Source organism: Apis mellifera, linkage group LG4 (genome assembly GCF_003254395.2).
Source record: "Apis mellifera strain DH4 linkage group LG4, Amel_HAv3.1, whole genome shotgun sequence".
Taxonomy (NCBI): Eukaryota; Metazoa; Arthropoda; class Insecta; order Hymenoptera; family Apidae; genus Apis; species Apis mellifera.
This window is the reverse complement of record NC_037641.1, coordinates 9,287,099-9,303,974: the sequence shown is the minus strand read 5'-3', so window position 1 is coordinate 9,303,974 and position 16,876 is coordinate 9,287,099. Positions and strand designations below refer to the sequence as shown.

Sequence of the window (16,876 nt, the reverse complement as noted above, 5' to 3'; positions counted from 1 at the left end):
ACAATATCTATGGTTACGTGTAAATAATCTATATTGAAGACAAAGATTCTGATAGAATCGGAAATATCGATTTTATGATCAAAAAACGAGGTCGTGACCATTCATTATTCGGAATTAATAGTATTCGTCAGTGGTCAGTTCTTTGTATCAATTGTACCAATCCTTTTTACTGGTAAAAGTAGGTTTGACGTAATGCTTTAATGGCGATACACTCCATTAATATTTTTCATTTTTTCTATTAGATAGTGTGTGTATTTTAGGAACAATGCTATACATCAATTACATACAAAAAATTTGAGAATACCCTCCCCTCCCAATTAATTTGAAAGCTTTTAATTTGCTTCATTCTCAAGACGTCTGTCTTCTGTCTGTCGTTCAAGAACGACTAAGTACATCTGACTTCGCCTGAATTGTACGTGGTAATATTATTTACATTATGGCATGATTCGCCACGTGTCGATGAAATTTCACTAAATTGAATAATTAAATAATACGTGGGACACGATGGAAGTAAACATAGATATAATATAAACATCAATTATTTCTACGACAAATTCAAAGAGAAAAAGAAAATTATTATTCGAATTTCGAAATGGTTATGTAAAGTAAAGTTTTTTCTCACGAGTCACAGTTCGATCAATCTCGAACGCAATAAAAAATGCATAGAGGGTTCAAAGAACTTTGATAAAATATTTAAAAATAACGGAAATCAGGGAATACTTATCAACTATTCAACTCATCAAATTTCAATAGGTTCGTGTTGATACGGAGACAGTTGATAAATGTTTAAAAATATTCATCTCATGTTTCTGTCCTCGAGAAGAGGAAATCGAGCTTTCAAGTTTGCCCATTCGTGCATAAGAATTTAATGGTAATTCCTGCTGCCGGTCATTGTCCACTCCGGGATGGATCGATCTGATTTTCTTTTTTCCCCCTTTAACACGCACCTGTCATTATATAACGTACAATATTCATATTGAATTCGATCACAGTATATATATTTTTCTCTATTAATTTATGTAATTGTTTATAACGAGAAATAAAGTGAAATGAGTAATTATGAGAAACTTTATCTTCACGAATATTATGAATGAAGTAAACGTGATTACGTATATTTACGAAATGGTGGAACGCCTTTCAAGTCGTAAAATGTAGAACGATCAAATATCTTCGTTAGTGGGATACGAAATGTCGTGCTGGCATGCCACGCCAACTTAAAATACACAGGTCGTGTCAATTAAAACGATCTTGTGTGACATATTCGCATAAATTTTCTTTTGGGAAAATACAACGCAATCGAATTGGACATCTACTTATATTTCTTCGTGTTTTATTACTATTCCGTTAAAAAATAAAATTTAGAGAGCATCGAAATGATGGTATTTTCTTTCTATCATTTTAATTAAAATTTTAATTAACTTCGAATTTTCACAACAACTGTTTTTTTTTTAAATTTTATCAATATTATTTATATATTACTTGTTTCAATTACTTACCTGATCGCAGAGTCATTCAGTAGCGCAAAATCGTGAAGCAATGCATCGTGTTTTTGCCAGGATATCCACATCGATCGTTCCTTCAAAAAAAAATTACTTTTTCCCGCGTAAAGTAATTCATACACGATCCACACTTCTCACGAATCATACCTCTCTCTCCCTCGAAAAAACTATCACTTTAAAAATAACGAGCAATCATGTCAGAAATGGTTGTTCTGGGAGTATCAATAAAAATCGATAAAAAAGCTTCAAAAATAATCAAATATCTCAAAAACTATGTAATAACGTAATAACGTGAAGACGTTGAACGGAACACTTGCGATTAAAGTAGTAACACTTTGACAACACACGTCACGTAAACTTTTCATAACATTTCATAACATTTTCCTCCTCCGTCTTTTTTTTCCCCGATTTTGACTTTCGTTTCTCGACCGAAAAAAAGTTTCTCTTTTCTTTTTTTTTTTTTTTCGACCAGAAGAATTTCCACGAAAAGAAATTAGATTTTTAGTAACGCGAGGAGTTTTAACCGTGGTCGAGGGTCGACATTTTCGAGAGTTGTGGAAGAACGCACCACTTCACGTGGCCGCGAACGCCGCGCATGTGAAGGGGTTGTCCCGTTCAACCCTCAACTCGAACTCTATACGTTCGTGTCACGTGTATATCCCGCGAAACACCGGTCATCCCCTCTTCACAGGTTGTCCAAGGTGCATCCACCTTTTCTTCTTATTATTGGATCGCCGATTTTTGCTCACGATTCCTTACAATTTCAAAGTATCGAGTTAATTGATTTTTTTTTTTTTTTTTTTGCAAAATATTTGAAACGATCGATACAACACCCTATAAATATTCTTCGATGAAAGTGAAACTCACATTTTCCTTTTTTAGCCGTGCATTTCTCAGAAATTGCAATTTATTTTCATCCAAACGTGAAATTTTATACGGCATTAATAATGCGTATAAAGGTAACGTTTATGCAAATCCTCCACTGCGGATTCTAGGGCAAAGCACAAAATTGTAATAATGTATGCGCTTGTGTAACTAGTTTTTAATGGTTTGTATCAACCTTGGAATTGATTATATTTAAAGATCATCGCGATAACGTAAGGCGCAGAAAATAGTTAATACACTTGGTTACTTAATATAACCGACGTGAATTAATTCACGAAAATCTTTCCACATAGTTTTAAACGATCGTTTCTTACAATTCTAATTTCTTTCTTGAAATTCTTTTTACAATTTAATATCACGATAACGAATCACCTTCTATCCTTGGAACTATATCACATTTACCTTGAACTTTCTTCGCTTTTATCACTGTTCCCAATTATTCTTATTAATTCTTTTCTTTCAGATCATCCTAGATATCGCACCTTTCCCATCAAAGCTCACGCAATTCGAAAATATATTCTCTTACGGTCCAAAACTTTTTTTTTTTTTTTCAATAATTCATTCTTTAAAAAATTGCGTAGATGAAATTATAAGATTTGCGAAAGAAGATTAAAGATTTCGTAGGAAAAAAAATTGCGAGTTATCGATGTAATAGCGAATGGCAGTGTAACGTCGATGAGTCAGGGCTCGAGAAGTCAGGGCCTCGGCATTATACGCTACGCACTCCCTAATAAGGAGGGGTTCTTTAACGCGGGGGTCGCGTGATTTGTTTTCCACGGGGAGCAAATTTCGACGATAGACATCTCAAGAGTTCGATTTCTTTACTCTTTAATCGTCCAGACGAGAAGATAATCTGTAATTAAAACTATTGTCGAAGTTTCTCGTGTCGTAAATAATCCTGATATCATTTAATTAAACGCTTCGAACGATTTATAACATTTATTTTTTTTTCTTTTTAATCGAATTATTCTTATTCACATAACGTTATAAATTCGAAAATCTTTATACGATTAAATTTATATAATTTAAATATAATTGAATATTAAAATAACAAAATTTGAAAAAAATTTAACGAAAGAATAAAGACGTTTGAGAGAGAATTGTTATCCAGTATTATTTGTTGGACGAATTTCTAATTGTAATTATGCAATTTTAGGATCTATACGATTAGTTTCAACAATAATTTCATTTGAAATTAATTTATTTTTTTTTTGGTTTTTAGATTAATAATATTAGTTGAAAGATTTTCGTTTGGTGAATTTTTTTATTATCAAGATAAAATTAAAATTGCAATTTTATTATATTTTATTATATTTAATAATGTTTACTAGAATATTAATTGAGTTAAATCACCATTTGATTTAATTGAAGAGGAATCTGAATTAGTATCTGGTTTTAATATTGAGTATCATAGAAGAATATTTGTTTTAATTTTTTTATCTGAACATATAAATATTATATTTATAAGAGTAATTTTGAGATTAATATTTTATGGATTTAAATATTGATCAATTAAATTTATTATTATTTATTTATTTCATATTTAATTATTTGGTAAAATTTCTCGAATTCGATATGATAAATTAATATATATATGTTGAACTGAAATATTAATATTAGTAATAATTTATTTGATAAATTGATATATATATATGTATTTCGAGGTTGTGAATAAAGGATCAGTGTATGGAAATTAGAATGAAGACACGATGTAACATAATAGCGTGAAACAAGATCGGCACAAGCGACTGAATATAACTTCAGGATAAGTAACGATTACTTATCATTTGCAGTGATAAGTAAGTGGCGTAAAAAATTACGAGCATAACGGAGGAACTTGATAATTCTTACAAGGGTGCATTATTGTAAGATTCGTAACGAAAGTTTAATTCCTTTTCCTTTTTCTTTTTTTTCGTTTATTTATTTAAACCCATTTATTTGGAAATACGATCAATTAAGGAGCGCTGCTACGCCACCGATTTTACCGTGAAACGGCGATGGTAAGTCGTTCCGTTCGTTGGTGTGGACTCGTGAAGGGTTGAAAAGGAGAGGCAGAAGGGAACCAACCGACTGACCAGTCGCTTATATACCCGATCGAGATTAGCATAAGGTTGCACGCGAAGCTGACGTTCAGGAATAGGATAAGGGAGTTAGGTGGCCGTTTCCTCGGCTACCCTACAACTCTCAACCTACAACCGATTTCTGTGCGTACGACTTCTGCCTCGCTCATTTTCCGTCCCGTAAAACGTATGCTCGCGCGACAACCTCTATTTATGAAACTTCCTGTTTTAAGCGCGAACGAAACGTTATGTAAATAACGTTATTAAACAAAATTTTCCAATTAATCTCTTCGATACATACAATTTTATCTCTGCTATCTCTACTTTTTCAACGCTTCATTTTTTTAAATAAGAAATTTAATAATTCTTTCTTTATAATTTATTCGACAAAGTTCTCTTTCGATCCAAACAATCCGAAATTGATTGTTGATTTGGATTATCGATACGATTTTTCGTCTACCTTTTTAATCCAATTCCCTCACGATTGATAAGACGATGGCGTGTGACGGGTCGAAATAAACGCCAAGAAACGTCTCTGTATTAAACGTGCGCGAGTATAGAAAGTTAAGGGTGAAAGGGACCAAGAAGTGTGACTGACCCATCGAGGTCACCGGTACCAACAAGCTTCATTTGCATTCGAACAATGGATACTTCTTTTAGTGGTATTTCGTGCCGCGATACCATCGTTACGAGCCGCCACCATAACCTTCTCGTGGATAACGATCTCTCGCCGTTAAAAAAAAAATGAAAAAAGAAAAACAATTTCGCTGAAAATATATCATGATCGATCGTAAAAACCATAAACTCGTGAATTCTTCGGCATGGGTTGTTAATGGCGAAGGGATCATCGTTTTGTCCATCGAAGGACTTGGACTTCGTGCAAGTGCCATCGCGCTTTAATATTATGCGACCCAGTTTTGGATACGTATACACGAGCAAGATTGTTCCGGGGGGAGGGTTGGCTTCATTTTGCATGCCCGGTTTTCACGTTCTAATTTATAAGGGCTCGATATGAGATAGCAGTTTTTACGTAGTAGCAGTTTAAGAACAGGTGATGTTGTTAGAATTATTTTTGAAACAATTGGAACAAGGGATTCCAAACTTGTATAAAATGGAATGATTAATTTTAAAAAGTATTATTTTTAGTGATTTTTAAGATTTTAAATTCAATTCTTGGAGAAATTATATCGTAGAATGATTTAATAAACGTTAAACAATAATGACATATGTCGAAGATCCAATTAATTGATTAAATCTGTAATTAATCTTTAATTAACTTCTTGCTGTGAGAATGTTAAAGATAATGGTAGCGTATTCGTTATGGAACCGATAGATGGCAGCACCATACTGAATAAAACATTTTTTTTTATTATTAAACAAACGTTACGTATTGAACGTCACACAAATAAAAATTAAATTCTTAATGTTAGTTAATAGTAAATTGTGAAGGATAAAATTAAAAGTATTATCATTGAATCAATTATTTTATTCCTTAAGGAAAAAAAAAAAGTATGAAGGTGTACAAATGTATTTAAGGTATTGATGTGCAGAGATCATTAAATTTCTAAATTTAAAACCGATGAGTCATGATTACGTACTTGCGAATTAAGTTCATCAAAGATAAACGCTTGTACTTATCACCGTAGGCACGAGGCAAAAAAGTCAGCAAATAATCGTTAAGGTAAATATAATCGTTACTTTTTTTCTTTAAATTATTAATTATAAAATAAATATATTAAATATACTTATCACTTATACTTGTTGTACGAACTGCTGTTGACTATTTACACGAATTATTTTAACTTTACACTCTCTTAACGAAAATTATATAAATATTATCGTATAAATAAACATTTTTGTAAAATGACGATCGTTGTTCAATTACAGCTCTGTCGTTTCTATTTTCTTGCCAAGAGGGTTGACGATATTATTTCTATATATGGGCGAACTTCTATGGAAGTCATTTGGTATATCCGGAATACTTTCCGCGCTGTAAAATCAAAATTGACTTTCCGTCGTATCGTCGTTTTTTCAATTTTTAATTTGTACATCTATAAAAAATCTATATTCCAATATACCTCGAAATGGAAGACACCCTTGGCTCGATGTAATACGGTTTATCATCGTTTCTTTGGTTTGCGTTAGCTTCGTTCATTATATCTTCGTTGTTCAGTGCATTTTCGTCCAAAGAGTCTCTTTCGGACATATGACTGATCGACTCGTCACTTTTAAACCATTCGTTCTCGTAAGCATGCATCCATATTGGATTGGAACCTTCCACGCTGTGCTTGTTGGTGTTCGGTACACGGCCCGGTCCTCTGATAAATTCCGCGTCTGACGTTCCTTCAACAAAAGCGAATAATTTTCATAAATTATTATTACTGTATTTCAAATTAACGATGTATAATAACATTTACCAAACGGAGTGGCGTTAGCTGCTTTCAATTGCCTTCGAAACGAGGCCCTCTGCGAGAGGCAGAGGGCTATGCAGAGAATTAGCAGAGCACCCAGGAACAAGGTCAAAGTCAAAAGCCAAAAAGTGGTTCCCGCTTGCTCGTACTGGAGAATCGGTTGATACTGGGCCGCTTGCGTGTCCAGAACGTTGAATTCCTTGAACAGGCCGTCCAGCTTCTCTATATTTCTGTCGACCAATTCGAGGACCTCCGACACTTCGAGAATGGAATTGTCTCGACGATTTACAAGATGCATGTACAGATCGGTCTTCGTTCGATCGACGGAGCCATCGTGATTCTCGTGAATCTTGTATTCGTCGATGTTCACTATAGCCCCGGTCACGTTCCCCAATATTCTGAAAATTTTTCACTTGTCAAAACGGTTGTGAAGAGTTAATTCGAAGAAAAAAAAGTAAAATTTTAATTTCGAATATTCTTTTTTTTTTTTTCTCCAATAGATGCTCACTCTCTAAACGTTTCTATTTTATTCCTTATTTCCGGTGGATGTTGTCGCAACACGAAACGAACTCTCTGATCCTCTCTTAACAAATAAATAAATACCCTCGCTGTGTCTTCTAATCCGTAAGTATCATTAGCCAGCACCTGTTCGAATTAGAAGATTAATAAAATTTCTTCTTTTTTTTAAACGATTTCTCGTAAATTCAATTTGAATTACCTACCATAAAGTCAAAATATCCTTTCATCCCTCTTTGAGGATCAAAATTCAAGCTCACCACCCCGGTGAGTTTGTTAACGAGAAACGGTTGTAACTCGATATCGTCCAAACCCTCTGTCAAAGTCATGTGTATCTTGCCAACTTGGTAATAATTGACCACGGCGTTGTCATCCGCGTCCAAGTCGATCGCCTGAAAAACCATTCTTTTCATCTTCTTCCCTTTTCGAAAAGGGAATAATAATTTCATTTTTCCCTTATACTCCACCTTGATTTGCATAAATTGGGAGGCAAAATCAGCCTCGGTCGTAACCCCTCCCGTAAATATTTTACTGACAAACTTGGGCGGGTTGTCGTTTACGTCTATCACGTTTACAACGACTTTCAACGTGGTGTCGTTCGTCTCGTCGAACGACGTCTCGTTCGCCGGGACAATGTTACAATCTTCCGTCGCTTTGATGATTAACAAATGTTCCTCTTGTTGCTCCCTGTCCAATATTCTGGCAGTCTGAAAATCGATCGACAATTGTAAAATTTTTATATCGAGCCACGATGATTGATATACGTACGGTTAATTCGTGTTTAAATATGTCAAGGACGAAGAGGCCGTCGTCGTTCCCATTGATTATGAAGTAGCACACTTGGGTCGGTGGATCATCGAGATCGTCAACCTCGTCCTTGTCGATCGTCTCCGGCAATTGTACCGTTTCGGATCCTGGAGCTTGTTCTTCCGTAAAGTTGATGTTGAACACGTCTAGCAAAAATTGTGGCTCGTAGTCGTTGATGTTTCGCACGTAGATTATTAGATCTAGATCCGTGCTGAGCGGGGTTGGAGTTCCTAGATCGTACGCTTCCACTCTGATCTGAGGGAGAGAGAGATTATCGTAATTTCAATAAATCGATCGGCCAATTAATTCATTACCTCGTACAATTTCTGCGTTTCTCTGTCCAAAGGAAGTTTCAACGAGACAATTCCAGTCGTATCGTCGATGTGAAAAGTTCTCCAATGGCCGGCCAAGTCTTGCTTCAAACGATAATGAACGTCCCCATTTGGACCGGTATCGGCATCCTTGGCTTCGATTTGTATGATCGGTGTTCCAACTGTTACGTTCTGTGAATTTTTATTATTGTTCGTCACGTATTTTTTTGGTTAATATTATTTGTGTATAATTGAAGCGCAATTCACCTCTGGTATTCGAATAGTCGTATTGTGCTGTGGGCTGATGAACAATGGCGGATTATCGTTGTAATCGGTCACGCAGATGTGCAGAACGGCAGCGTCTTTGTTTGACGGACTGCCGAGATCTCGCGCTTCCAGGTGCAACGAATAATTCCCGAATTTTCCTCGAAGAGAATGCGCCGCCCTTATATTCGCGGTCCAATAATCCGTTTGCTCCAACATGAACAGGCCTAATTCATTCCCGAAAAGAATTCGAATTTTCGCGCGGCCGTTCGGCGTCTTCGGATCATCCGCGTCCTTCACTTTGACGGCGAAAATAAGATCTTTGATGTCGTGGAACTCTGATATGGTGACGCACGTCGGGGGCACGTCCATTTTCGGTGGGTTGTCGTTAACGTCCGTCACCGTCACCCTTAACAAACAAGTTCGATAAGTTCGAGATCGTGTGTCGTAAGTTTGAAACGTAAAATACTTACTGGATCTGTTTGAAAGCGTTTCTCGATTCACCGGCAGTGTAACCAAATTGATAATTATCCCAAGCCTCTATGACTAGAACGTAATTTTGCTTCACCTCCCAATCGATCGAATCTGCCACGGTCAATGCACCAGTCTCGGGATGGATTGCAAACGTACCCTGTTCAGAGATCATCTTCGATGATGGATTCTTTTTTTTTTTCATCTAATGTTGAAGACGAAGATGTTAGTTCGGGCTTACCTCGGATGACATTCTGTCTAAGAGATACGTAATCTTTCCATAATCTCCGCTGTCGGGATCTCTAGCTTGGATGGTGGCAATCTCTGTACCGATTTTAGAATTCTCCATCACGTTCAGATTATTAATGTCGGTCACGAAGTACGGATTGTTATCGTTTTCATCCAATACTTGAACGTACACTTCGGAAAGACTTGATCTGTAAAGTAAAATTGCGATTGAAAATATTAATATACGTTTAAAAAAATATGCGTTATTAATAAAATATTCGAGAAACAGAGAATTACAAAATTTATCCACAATTTTATCCAAGAATGGAATAATTTATCCACCGAATGAACGATCGATTGATGAAAAATTTCAAAGAATTTACCTGGGTGGAATTCCTGAGTCGGTGGCTCGAACCGACAAATTGAGCCAGGAATATTGTTCTCTGTCGATTTTGTTCGCAACCACCATTTCACCCGTTTCAGAGTCGAGATGGACTAAGTCCGTGAGCTCTTTGGGACTTTCCAAGGAATACGTAATGCTCCGATTTTTGTCAGCGTCATCGGCCACGATGTTCGCGATGTTCACGCCATTTTTACTGTTTTCTGTCACCGATCGTCTATAAAATGGTCGGCGGAATCGCGGATTGTTATCGTTCTCATCCTCGATTATTATGTTCAACGTTGCTGAAATGATGATTTAGAGAATTTAGAAAATAAAAGAAAGTTTCGCTCACTCCTCTCTTTTATTCTTTTCTACTAACCGGATGCAGTCTGTATCCCCCTGATCGCTGCCAAATCTTCAACGATCAATCCCAATCTTATCGTCTCCACTCTTTCTCTGTCTAACAATTTAACTACGCGAAGCAATCCATCGAGCGCGTTCAATTCCAACGTGGACAGATAATCGTACTCTTGGATCTTGATTAACGTCCCCTCCTCGTTTCTTGCCTCCGAAGAATTCGGATCGATACGATAACGCAATATGGGCGCAATGTCTGGATCATTAGCAACAACACGGTGCACGTAAGCTCCAACCTAAATAACAAATTGTCACATGTTTAATATCCTTGTGTAATTCTCTAAAAGAGTGTTTTATAAATTTTTTTTTTCGAAATCGAAATATATCATTATCGTATATTAAAAATTTTAAAATTGCAAAATTTTACTTATCAGTATGGCTTGCAGAAATGCTTATGAAATAAATTTGACTGTTACATTCTTAACAGTAGTACATTGTTAACATTGTTAACGAGAACACTGTGTATTTTCACGAATACTCAGGATTTCATAAATTTGGAATCGAAATAAATCCTTATTGTATATTAAAAATTTTAAAATTGCAAAATTTTACTTTAAAATGCCTTGCAGAAATGTTTATAAAATAAATTTCATGACTGATACATTGTTAACAGATAAGAATTAAGAAAATATTTTTTTCTTAAAGAAATTATTCATGGGAGATGAGTTCACTGTATATTTTCACGAATACTCAGGATTTCATAAATTTGAAATCGAAATAAATCCTTATTGTATATTAAAAATTTTAAAATTGCAAAATTTTACTTTAAAATATCTTGCAGAAATATTTATGAAATAAATTTCATGACTGTTACATTCTTAACAGGTAGAATATTTTTTTCTTAAAGAAATTATTCATAGAAGACGAACACATTGTGTATTTTTGAATATTCAGGATTTCATAAATTTGAAATCGAAATAAATCCTTATTGTATATTAAAAATTTTAAAATTGCAAAATTTTACTTTAAAATATCTTGCAGAAATATTTATGAAATAAATTTTATGACTATTACATTCTTAACAATCGTACATTGTTAACATTATTAACGAACACACTGTGTATTTTCACGAATACTCATTGTATCAAGATTTCATAAATTTGGAATCGAAAATAAACAATTATTGTACATTAAAAATTTTATCAGTATCTTGCAAAAATATTTATAAAATAAATTCTACTGTTAACGCGCAATTTCCACGAATAAAACATTTTCTCCCGTAAAAAGAATTATTCATAGCAGACGAAAACACAGGATTGTGTACCTGTGTATTTTCACGAATGGTCACTGTACCAGGATCGATGAAAACAGGTGGTTTATTATTAACATCGACGATAGTAATGTTGACGAGAACTTCGGCCGTTCTTTGAATCTCCGTTCCACTGTCGATCGCGATCACGTTCAAGCTGTACCTCGTTGTTTTCGGCGAAGTTAGATCGGGATCTAGATTAGATCCAGGCGCAACCCTAATTACCCCTATTTCCGGGCTTATTACGAACTTATCGCCTGCGCCGCTCTGGATTCGATACACTAATTTGTTGTTGGGCGAGGACAAATCCTTATCCCATGCTTTAACCTGCACGACGACAAGACATACAAATTTATTGCGAATTTTAATCATTTCGTTACGTAACGTTTGAGATAATATGGATACTTGAACCACGCTGGTGCCACCAGGCAGATCCTCCGGAATGCTTCTTTTGTACAACGTTCTCTCGAATGCGGGCGCGTTATCGTTGATGTCCTTCAGGTAAATAATTAATGGCGCGTCCGAGCTGAGGCTCGGGCTACCCATATCCCTTGCACGCACCGTCAATCTCAATGGCCGTACCGACGTTTCCTTGTGCCCTTGACTGATTGGCAAAGCCTCGTAATCCAAAGGCGTTGTAGGGGTAATAATCCCTCGCCTCGAATCGATACTAAAATTCCTCGAAAATTCTCCCGACACTAAAGCGTACACCACCTCGCTGTTCTTGGTACCTGGTTCCAGGAAATTTGAGGAAAGGATAATCGATATAGAACGAAGAATTCTCTAACATATATATATATATATGTGTGTGTGTGTGTAGAGTATCGAACCATTCAAATCGATGTCGAATGCCTCGACGATTAACGGCGATTGAAAGTGATCCTCGTTCTCAAGAAGAACCGCCTCGTATTTGTTTTGCAGAAATATGGGCGCATTGTCGTTAACGTCGTTTACATTGACGATCAGTTGCACGGTATTTCGATTCCCTTTCCCGAGATCGTCTCTCGCCTCCACGGTTAAATAATGCCGAGATACTAGCTCTCGGTCGAAACTTGTCCCGGGTTCCTTAACCGTGATTATCCCTGTTAAAGGATCCATCGACAGTCTGAAACGAATTGCGATAATTGATTTTTATATCGAATCGAGATAGATATATTAATCTTAAAATTAAAACCCCCAAAAGAATTAATTGTAACTAAAATTTTTTGGATTCAAATAAATTCATTTTTATAAATAATTATTAATCGTAACCATAATATGGAGCTTCAACATGTGCTTTTATATAACCAACCGTGAAATAAATAAATTGGAATTTTGACTAAAAAAATGATATTAATAAATAAATAAATAATATTAAATTTAATCTACAATCAATCCAATAAATATAATAAATAATATATAATATTGGTAAAGGAAAAATTATTGTATAAAATATTAAATAAAATTCTGATAAATCAATTCTCTCTATATCCTCATTTAACAACTAAATAAAAAATTAATAATAAACCAAATTCATAAAATAAATAAAATAATAATAAATTTATTGATATAAAAACCAATAATAAAGAAACTATTACGAATAATATTGTTAAAAATCGTAAAATTATAAATTACAAGGAATAAGTTTATATAAGTTGTTATAAAAATCGTCGAATATATATATTCCAATTTCTTTTTTAAATTTTAGAATAAATTCGAGTGTCTTTTTCTCTTTTTCACCTTTAAAGAATTTCCCATTAATTGTAGAAACTTACGCGTATGCAATACTGCCGCCTAAATTCGTGTATCTAATCCCATGCGTTCCAAAATTGCCGCTGTCCTCGTCCAATGCTTGAACCCACGCCACCGTGGTCCCAACGGCGCAGTTTTCCGGAATCGATACCTCGTATTTCTCCTCCGTGAACTCCGGATAATTATCGTTCTGGTCTTTTATAAAAACCACTACCGGCACTTTGCTAAGTTTCGGTGCCAATGTCACCACCTCCTTCGCGATCAACGTGAAATTTACCGCTGAAAACGGTAACGAAATTATCACGATCTTTTTCACGTTGAATTTAAATATTCGAGAATGATCGATTCAGAATAGATACCCGATCTAGTTTCATAGTCTAGCTTGCTCGAATTTTTCACGCGTATCAGGAAGGGAGCTTCGTTAATTCCTCTGGACGGGGTTACGTCGAAAATCCCGTCGTCACCTTCGATGAACATTCTAAACGTGCCATTTGTACCCTGGAAACAAATTTTTCCAGTGAGAAGAATGAGACAATTATATTAAACAAACAAAGAAAAATACAGTTTTGAGATTGCTTCGTCCTTACTTAAATTTTACCAAGCAAAGAATTGAATGCTTTTTGTACAAGTCTTTTAGAGAGTTTATAAAAGAATTTATAAAAGACTTTTTCTTCGGTTTCGAAACGAAACCACTTTCTCATAAATTACAGAATGGTAACATAATCGCGAAACACCTGTTGATCGAAACAGGAATTCTGGAAACGAGAAAGATATTCCACGAATGTATTTAGCATCCTGTAATTGCACGAATTTGTCGAAATTCGTGTTAAATCGTCGATCTTCTTTTTTCTTTTGCAATATTTTACAGGCAACGTAACATTATCCAACGTTATCCGCTTCTCACCAAGTCATGATCGTAAACTTCCGGTATCGCATCACCGATGAAATTAACCGGCGTATTGTAAGGCGCGTTCTCGTTTATCTCGGCTCGATATCTCGGGCTACGAAACTTGGGGGCCTCGTCGTTCACGTCCGTCAGAATGATGGTGACTTCGGTGGAAACCGATGGCGGGGGGACGATCTTCGACACTTCTCTCACGGTGATTTCCAGGATAAAGGTGCCGTCGGCGTTCTCCTCCGCTTCTCGATCGAGTTGCGCCCTGGTGAACACGAGGCCGGAAGTCGCGTCTATGTCGAACAGATATCTCGGCCCCTGGCTGATGCTGTACACGATTTTGTTGTTTATTCCCTTGTCTCCGTCCACAGCGCGCACTGTAACGCGTTATTACAAAACGATTTTTAATAAACCATTTTTGTAACCATTAACTGTAACGATTCGATCGTAATCGAATGGAAGAATTGAATTTCATAAGGCGATTAAATTTTAAAATCGTTTTAGGACGCGAACCGTAAAACGTTTCCTGAGTCTTTGAGAAAGAAAAGGGAGGGGGAAAAATTAACTGGTAAATTAGAGAATACTTTATTACTAATTTTACGGTGAGTGAAAGTAACGGAACTTGCCTCTTGAAAAAGACATAATTCTACTATATTTATTTCACACGCCTCGTTGGATATTTTCGTGCGAATTTAAAATTTGTAATTCAAAAATTAAATATTAATTTGTTTTAAAAATTTGTTTCGTTCCTCTTTTTTTTTATTCTCCTTTTTGATTGCTAATAGTTTCTAACGATATATATATATAATAAATCGTTGACTAACCGTGGAGAACGGATGTGCCTATCCTAGCATTTTCACTGATTCTGGCAACAGGTGTCATGGTTATGAACTCCGGAGGTTGATCCTCGACATCTTGAACTTTGACGAGTATCGCGGTTGTCCCTGTATTTACCTTTATCAAAGATAATTAAAGATAGAGTGAGAAACAAATATTACGTAACGTGAAATAAAAAGTTAATCTAACAACGAGTAAATAATACTCTCGTTGTTTTCCTTGGAATATTTTGCAAAGATATTTTTCAATGTAAACGATAATTAACATGCGGGCTCTATCTTAAAACACAATTTTCGTACCCTTATACGTCTAAACGTACAATGAAACAGGCAATCGTATTTTACAATTTTTTTTTTTTTTTTTTTTTTTACCTTTTCGTTTATCGCTCGATCGATCGCCAAAATCCTCAACTGGTACAAATATTTCTTTTCGTAATCGAGGCGGCCAACCAGCCGGATGACACCTTTCCCATTGACAGTGGAAATACTGAACACATCATTATCCCCGTCCAGTTCCTGCAGGTAGTAAACCACCTGGCCGTGTGCACCCAGGTCCGCGTCCGTGGCTTCGACCGTTGTTAGAACGCTTGGCCCGGAATCCTCGCGTAACGTGAGGGAAGTCGGGTGTGGACGAAATATCGGCACGTTGTCATTAACATCTTCGACAAGCAGCAATAAACTTTGCGTGATGAAGTTTCCCTCCCCCAATCTTCCGTCTGTCAGAGTCAACACCAGCGCGTACTCGTCCCTCACCTGAACAAAACGTACGGCAAAATTTTAATGGATTCCAACTCAAAATTTTCAATATTTTCGACTTTTATCGAATAAAAAGAAGTTGGGAATTTTAAATATCGCTAGCTTTAAATTCCCAAAGTCAAAATATTTTTCTGTAATTATCAGAAATATCTGAATAATTATGTATTATTATCATATTTATTATATTATTGTTATGGAAATATTACATATAAATGTATTAATAATTTTAAAATCGATCGAAAGCTGATCCATTCTGATTCACAATATTTTTCTACGATTCTCTAAAAAAAAAAAAAAACATATAATTGCAGTTAGAGATTACAAATTTTTTAGTTTTATCAATAAAAATATAATAATATAATAATTATTAATAAAAATAAGCAAGAAGAAAAAAGTTGGGAATTTTAAATATCGCTAGCTCAAATTCTCAAAGTCAAAATATTCTTCTATAATTATCAGAAATATATAGACAATTATAAATTAATATTATATTTATTACAGAGACACTATATACAGATGTATCAATAATTTTATTAATTTTTTGTATTAATAATCGATCGAAAGCTGATCCACTCTGATCCACAATATTTTTCTACGATTCTCTAAAAAAAAATTTCTGAATAAAAAGGAATACATATATAATTGCAGTTAGAGATTACAAATTTTTATCGAATAAAAAAGTTGGGAATTTTAAATATCGTTAGCTTTAAATTCCCAAAGTCAAAATATTTTTCTGTAAATATCTGGACAATTATTTATTATTATTATATTTATTATGTGTCACGGAGATATTATATATAAATGTATTAATAATTTTGAAATCGATCGAAAGCCGAATCGATCCACTCTGATTCACAATATTTTTCTATTGTCTAAGAAAAAATTTCTGAATAAAAAACAAAAAAAAAGAAGGAATACACATATAATTAGAGAAACAAGTTAAATAAACGAATAACAGAGGCAATTGATTTTCTCGCGCGATATAATACAGCTGGCAAATCGAATTTCCCTAGGCGGAAAAAACGCCATCTCGTTTGACAAAAAAGGAGGAAAATTGGAACGGATCATGAAAGCTAGACGGCATGCAAACCACCCTATCGCTTAGAAAGTGGCGGCATTACCAAGATCATTATAAAACCACGACGAGAGACAATCTCT

At 35.0% G+C, this 16,876-nt stretch overlaps 2 protein-coding genes across 3 annotated transcripts in view; one reads left to right on the top strand and one right to left on the bottom strand.

The window, feature by feature from the left end:
- LOC408803 (tensin-1) overlaps nucleotides 1–16,876 on the top strand; it is a 247,322-nt gene that overhangs the window by 5,146 nt on the left and 225,300 nt on the right. The window lies entirely within an intron of this gene.
- Nucleotides 1–16,876, bottom strand: part of LOC411023 (cadherin-23) — a 43,025-nt gene that overhangs the window by 16,477 nt on the left and 9,672 nt on the right. Inside the window, exons 4-24 of one of the 2 annotated variants that reach the window (XM_016911799.2) lie at nucleotides 15,335–15,715; nucleotides 14,951–15,080; nucleotides 14,136–14,503; nucleotides 13,591–13,729; nucleotides 13,255–13,510; nucleotides 12,331–12,605; nucleotides 11,906–12,231; nucleotides 11,516–11,827; nucleotides 10,214–10,487; nucleotides 9,836–10,136; nucleotides 9,466–9,661; nucleotides 9,227–9,384; nucleotides 8,757–9,162; nucleotides 8,493–8,681; nucleotides 8,140–8,433; nucleotides 7,839–8,078; nucleotides 7,578–7,763; nucleotides 7,364–7,500; nucleotides 6,862–7,253; nucleotides 6,523–6,787; nucleotides 5,934–6,434 (exon numbers count right to left, since the gene is read on the bottom strand). In XM_016911799.2, coding sequence (XP_016767288.2) covers nucleotides 6,326–6,434; nucleotides 6,523–6,787; nucleotides 6,862–7,253; nucleotides 7,364–7,500; nucleotides 7,578–7,763; nucleotides 7,839–8,078; nucleotides 8,140–8,433; nucleotides 8,493–8,681; nucleotides 8,757–9,162; nucleotides 9,227–9,384; nucleotides 9,466–9,661; nucleotides 9,836–10,136; nucleotides 10,214–10,487; nucleotides 11,516–11,827; nucleotides 11,906–12,231; nucleotides 12,331–12,605; nucleotides 13,255–13,510; nucleotides 13,591–13,729; nucleotides 14,136–14,503; nucleotides 14,951–15,080; nucleotides 15,335–15,715 — 5,334 coding nt within the window. In that variant the 3' untranslated portion in view covers nucleotides 5,934–6,325. Of the gene's footprint in view, nucleotides 1–5,933; nucleotides 6,435–6,522; nucleotides 6,788–6,861; nucleotides 7,254–7,363; nucleotides 7,501–7,577; nucleotides 7,764–7,838; nucleotides 8,079–8,139; nucleotides 8,434–8,492; nucleotides 8,682–8,756; nucleotides 9,163–9,226; nucleotides 9,385–9,465; nucleotides 9,662–9,835; nucleotides 10,137–10,213; nucleotides 10,488–11,515; nucleotides 11,828–11,905; nucleotides 12,232–12,330; nucleotides 12,606–13,254; nucleotides 13,511–13,590; nucleotides 13,730–14,135; nucleotides 14,504–14,950; nucleotides 15,081–15,334; nucleotides 15,716–16,876 lie in introns of those variants that run through there. The other variant, XM_026440246.1, reaches the window with a different exon arrangement.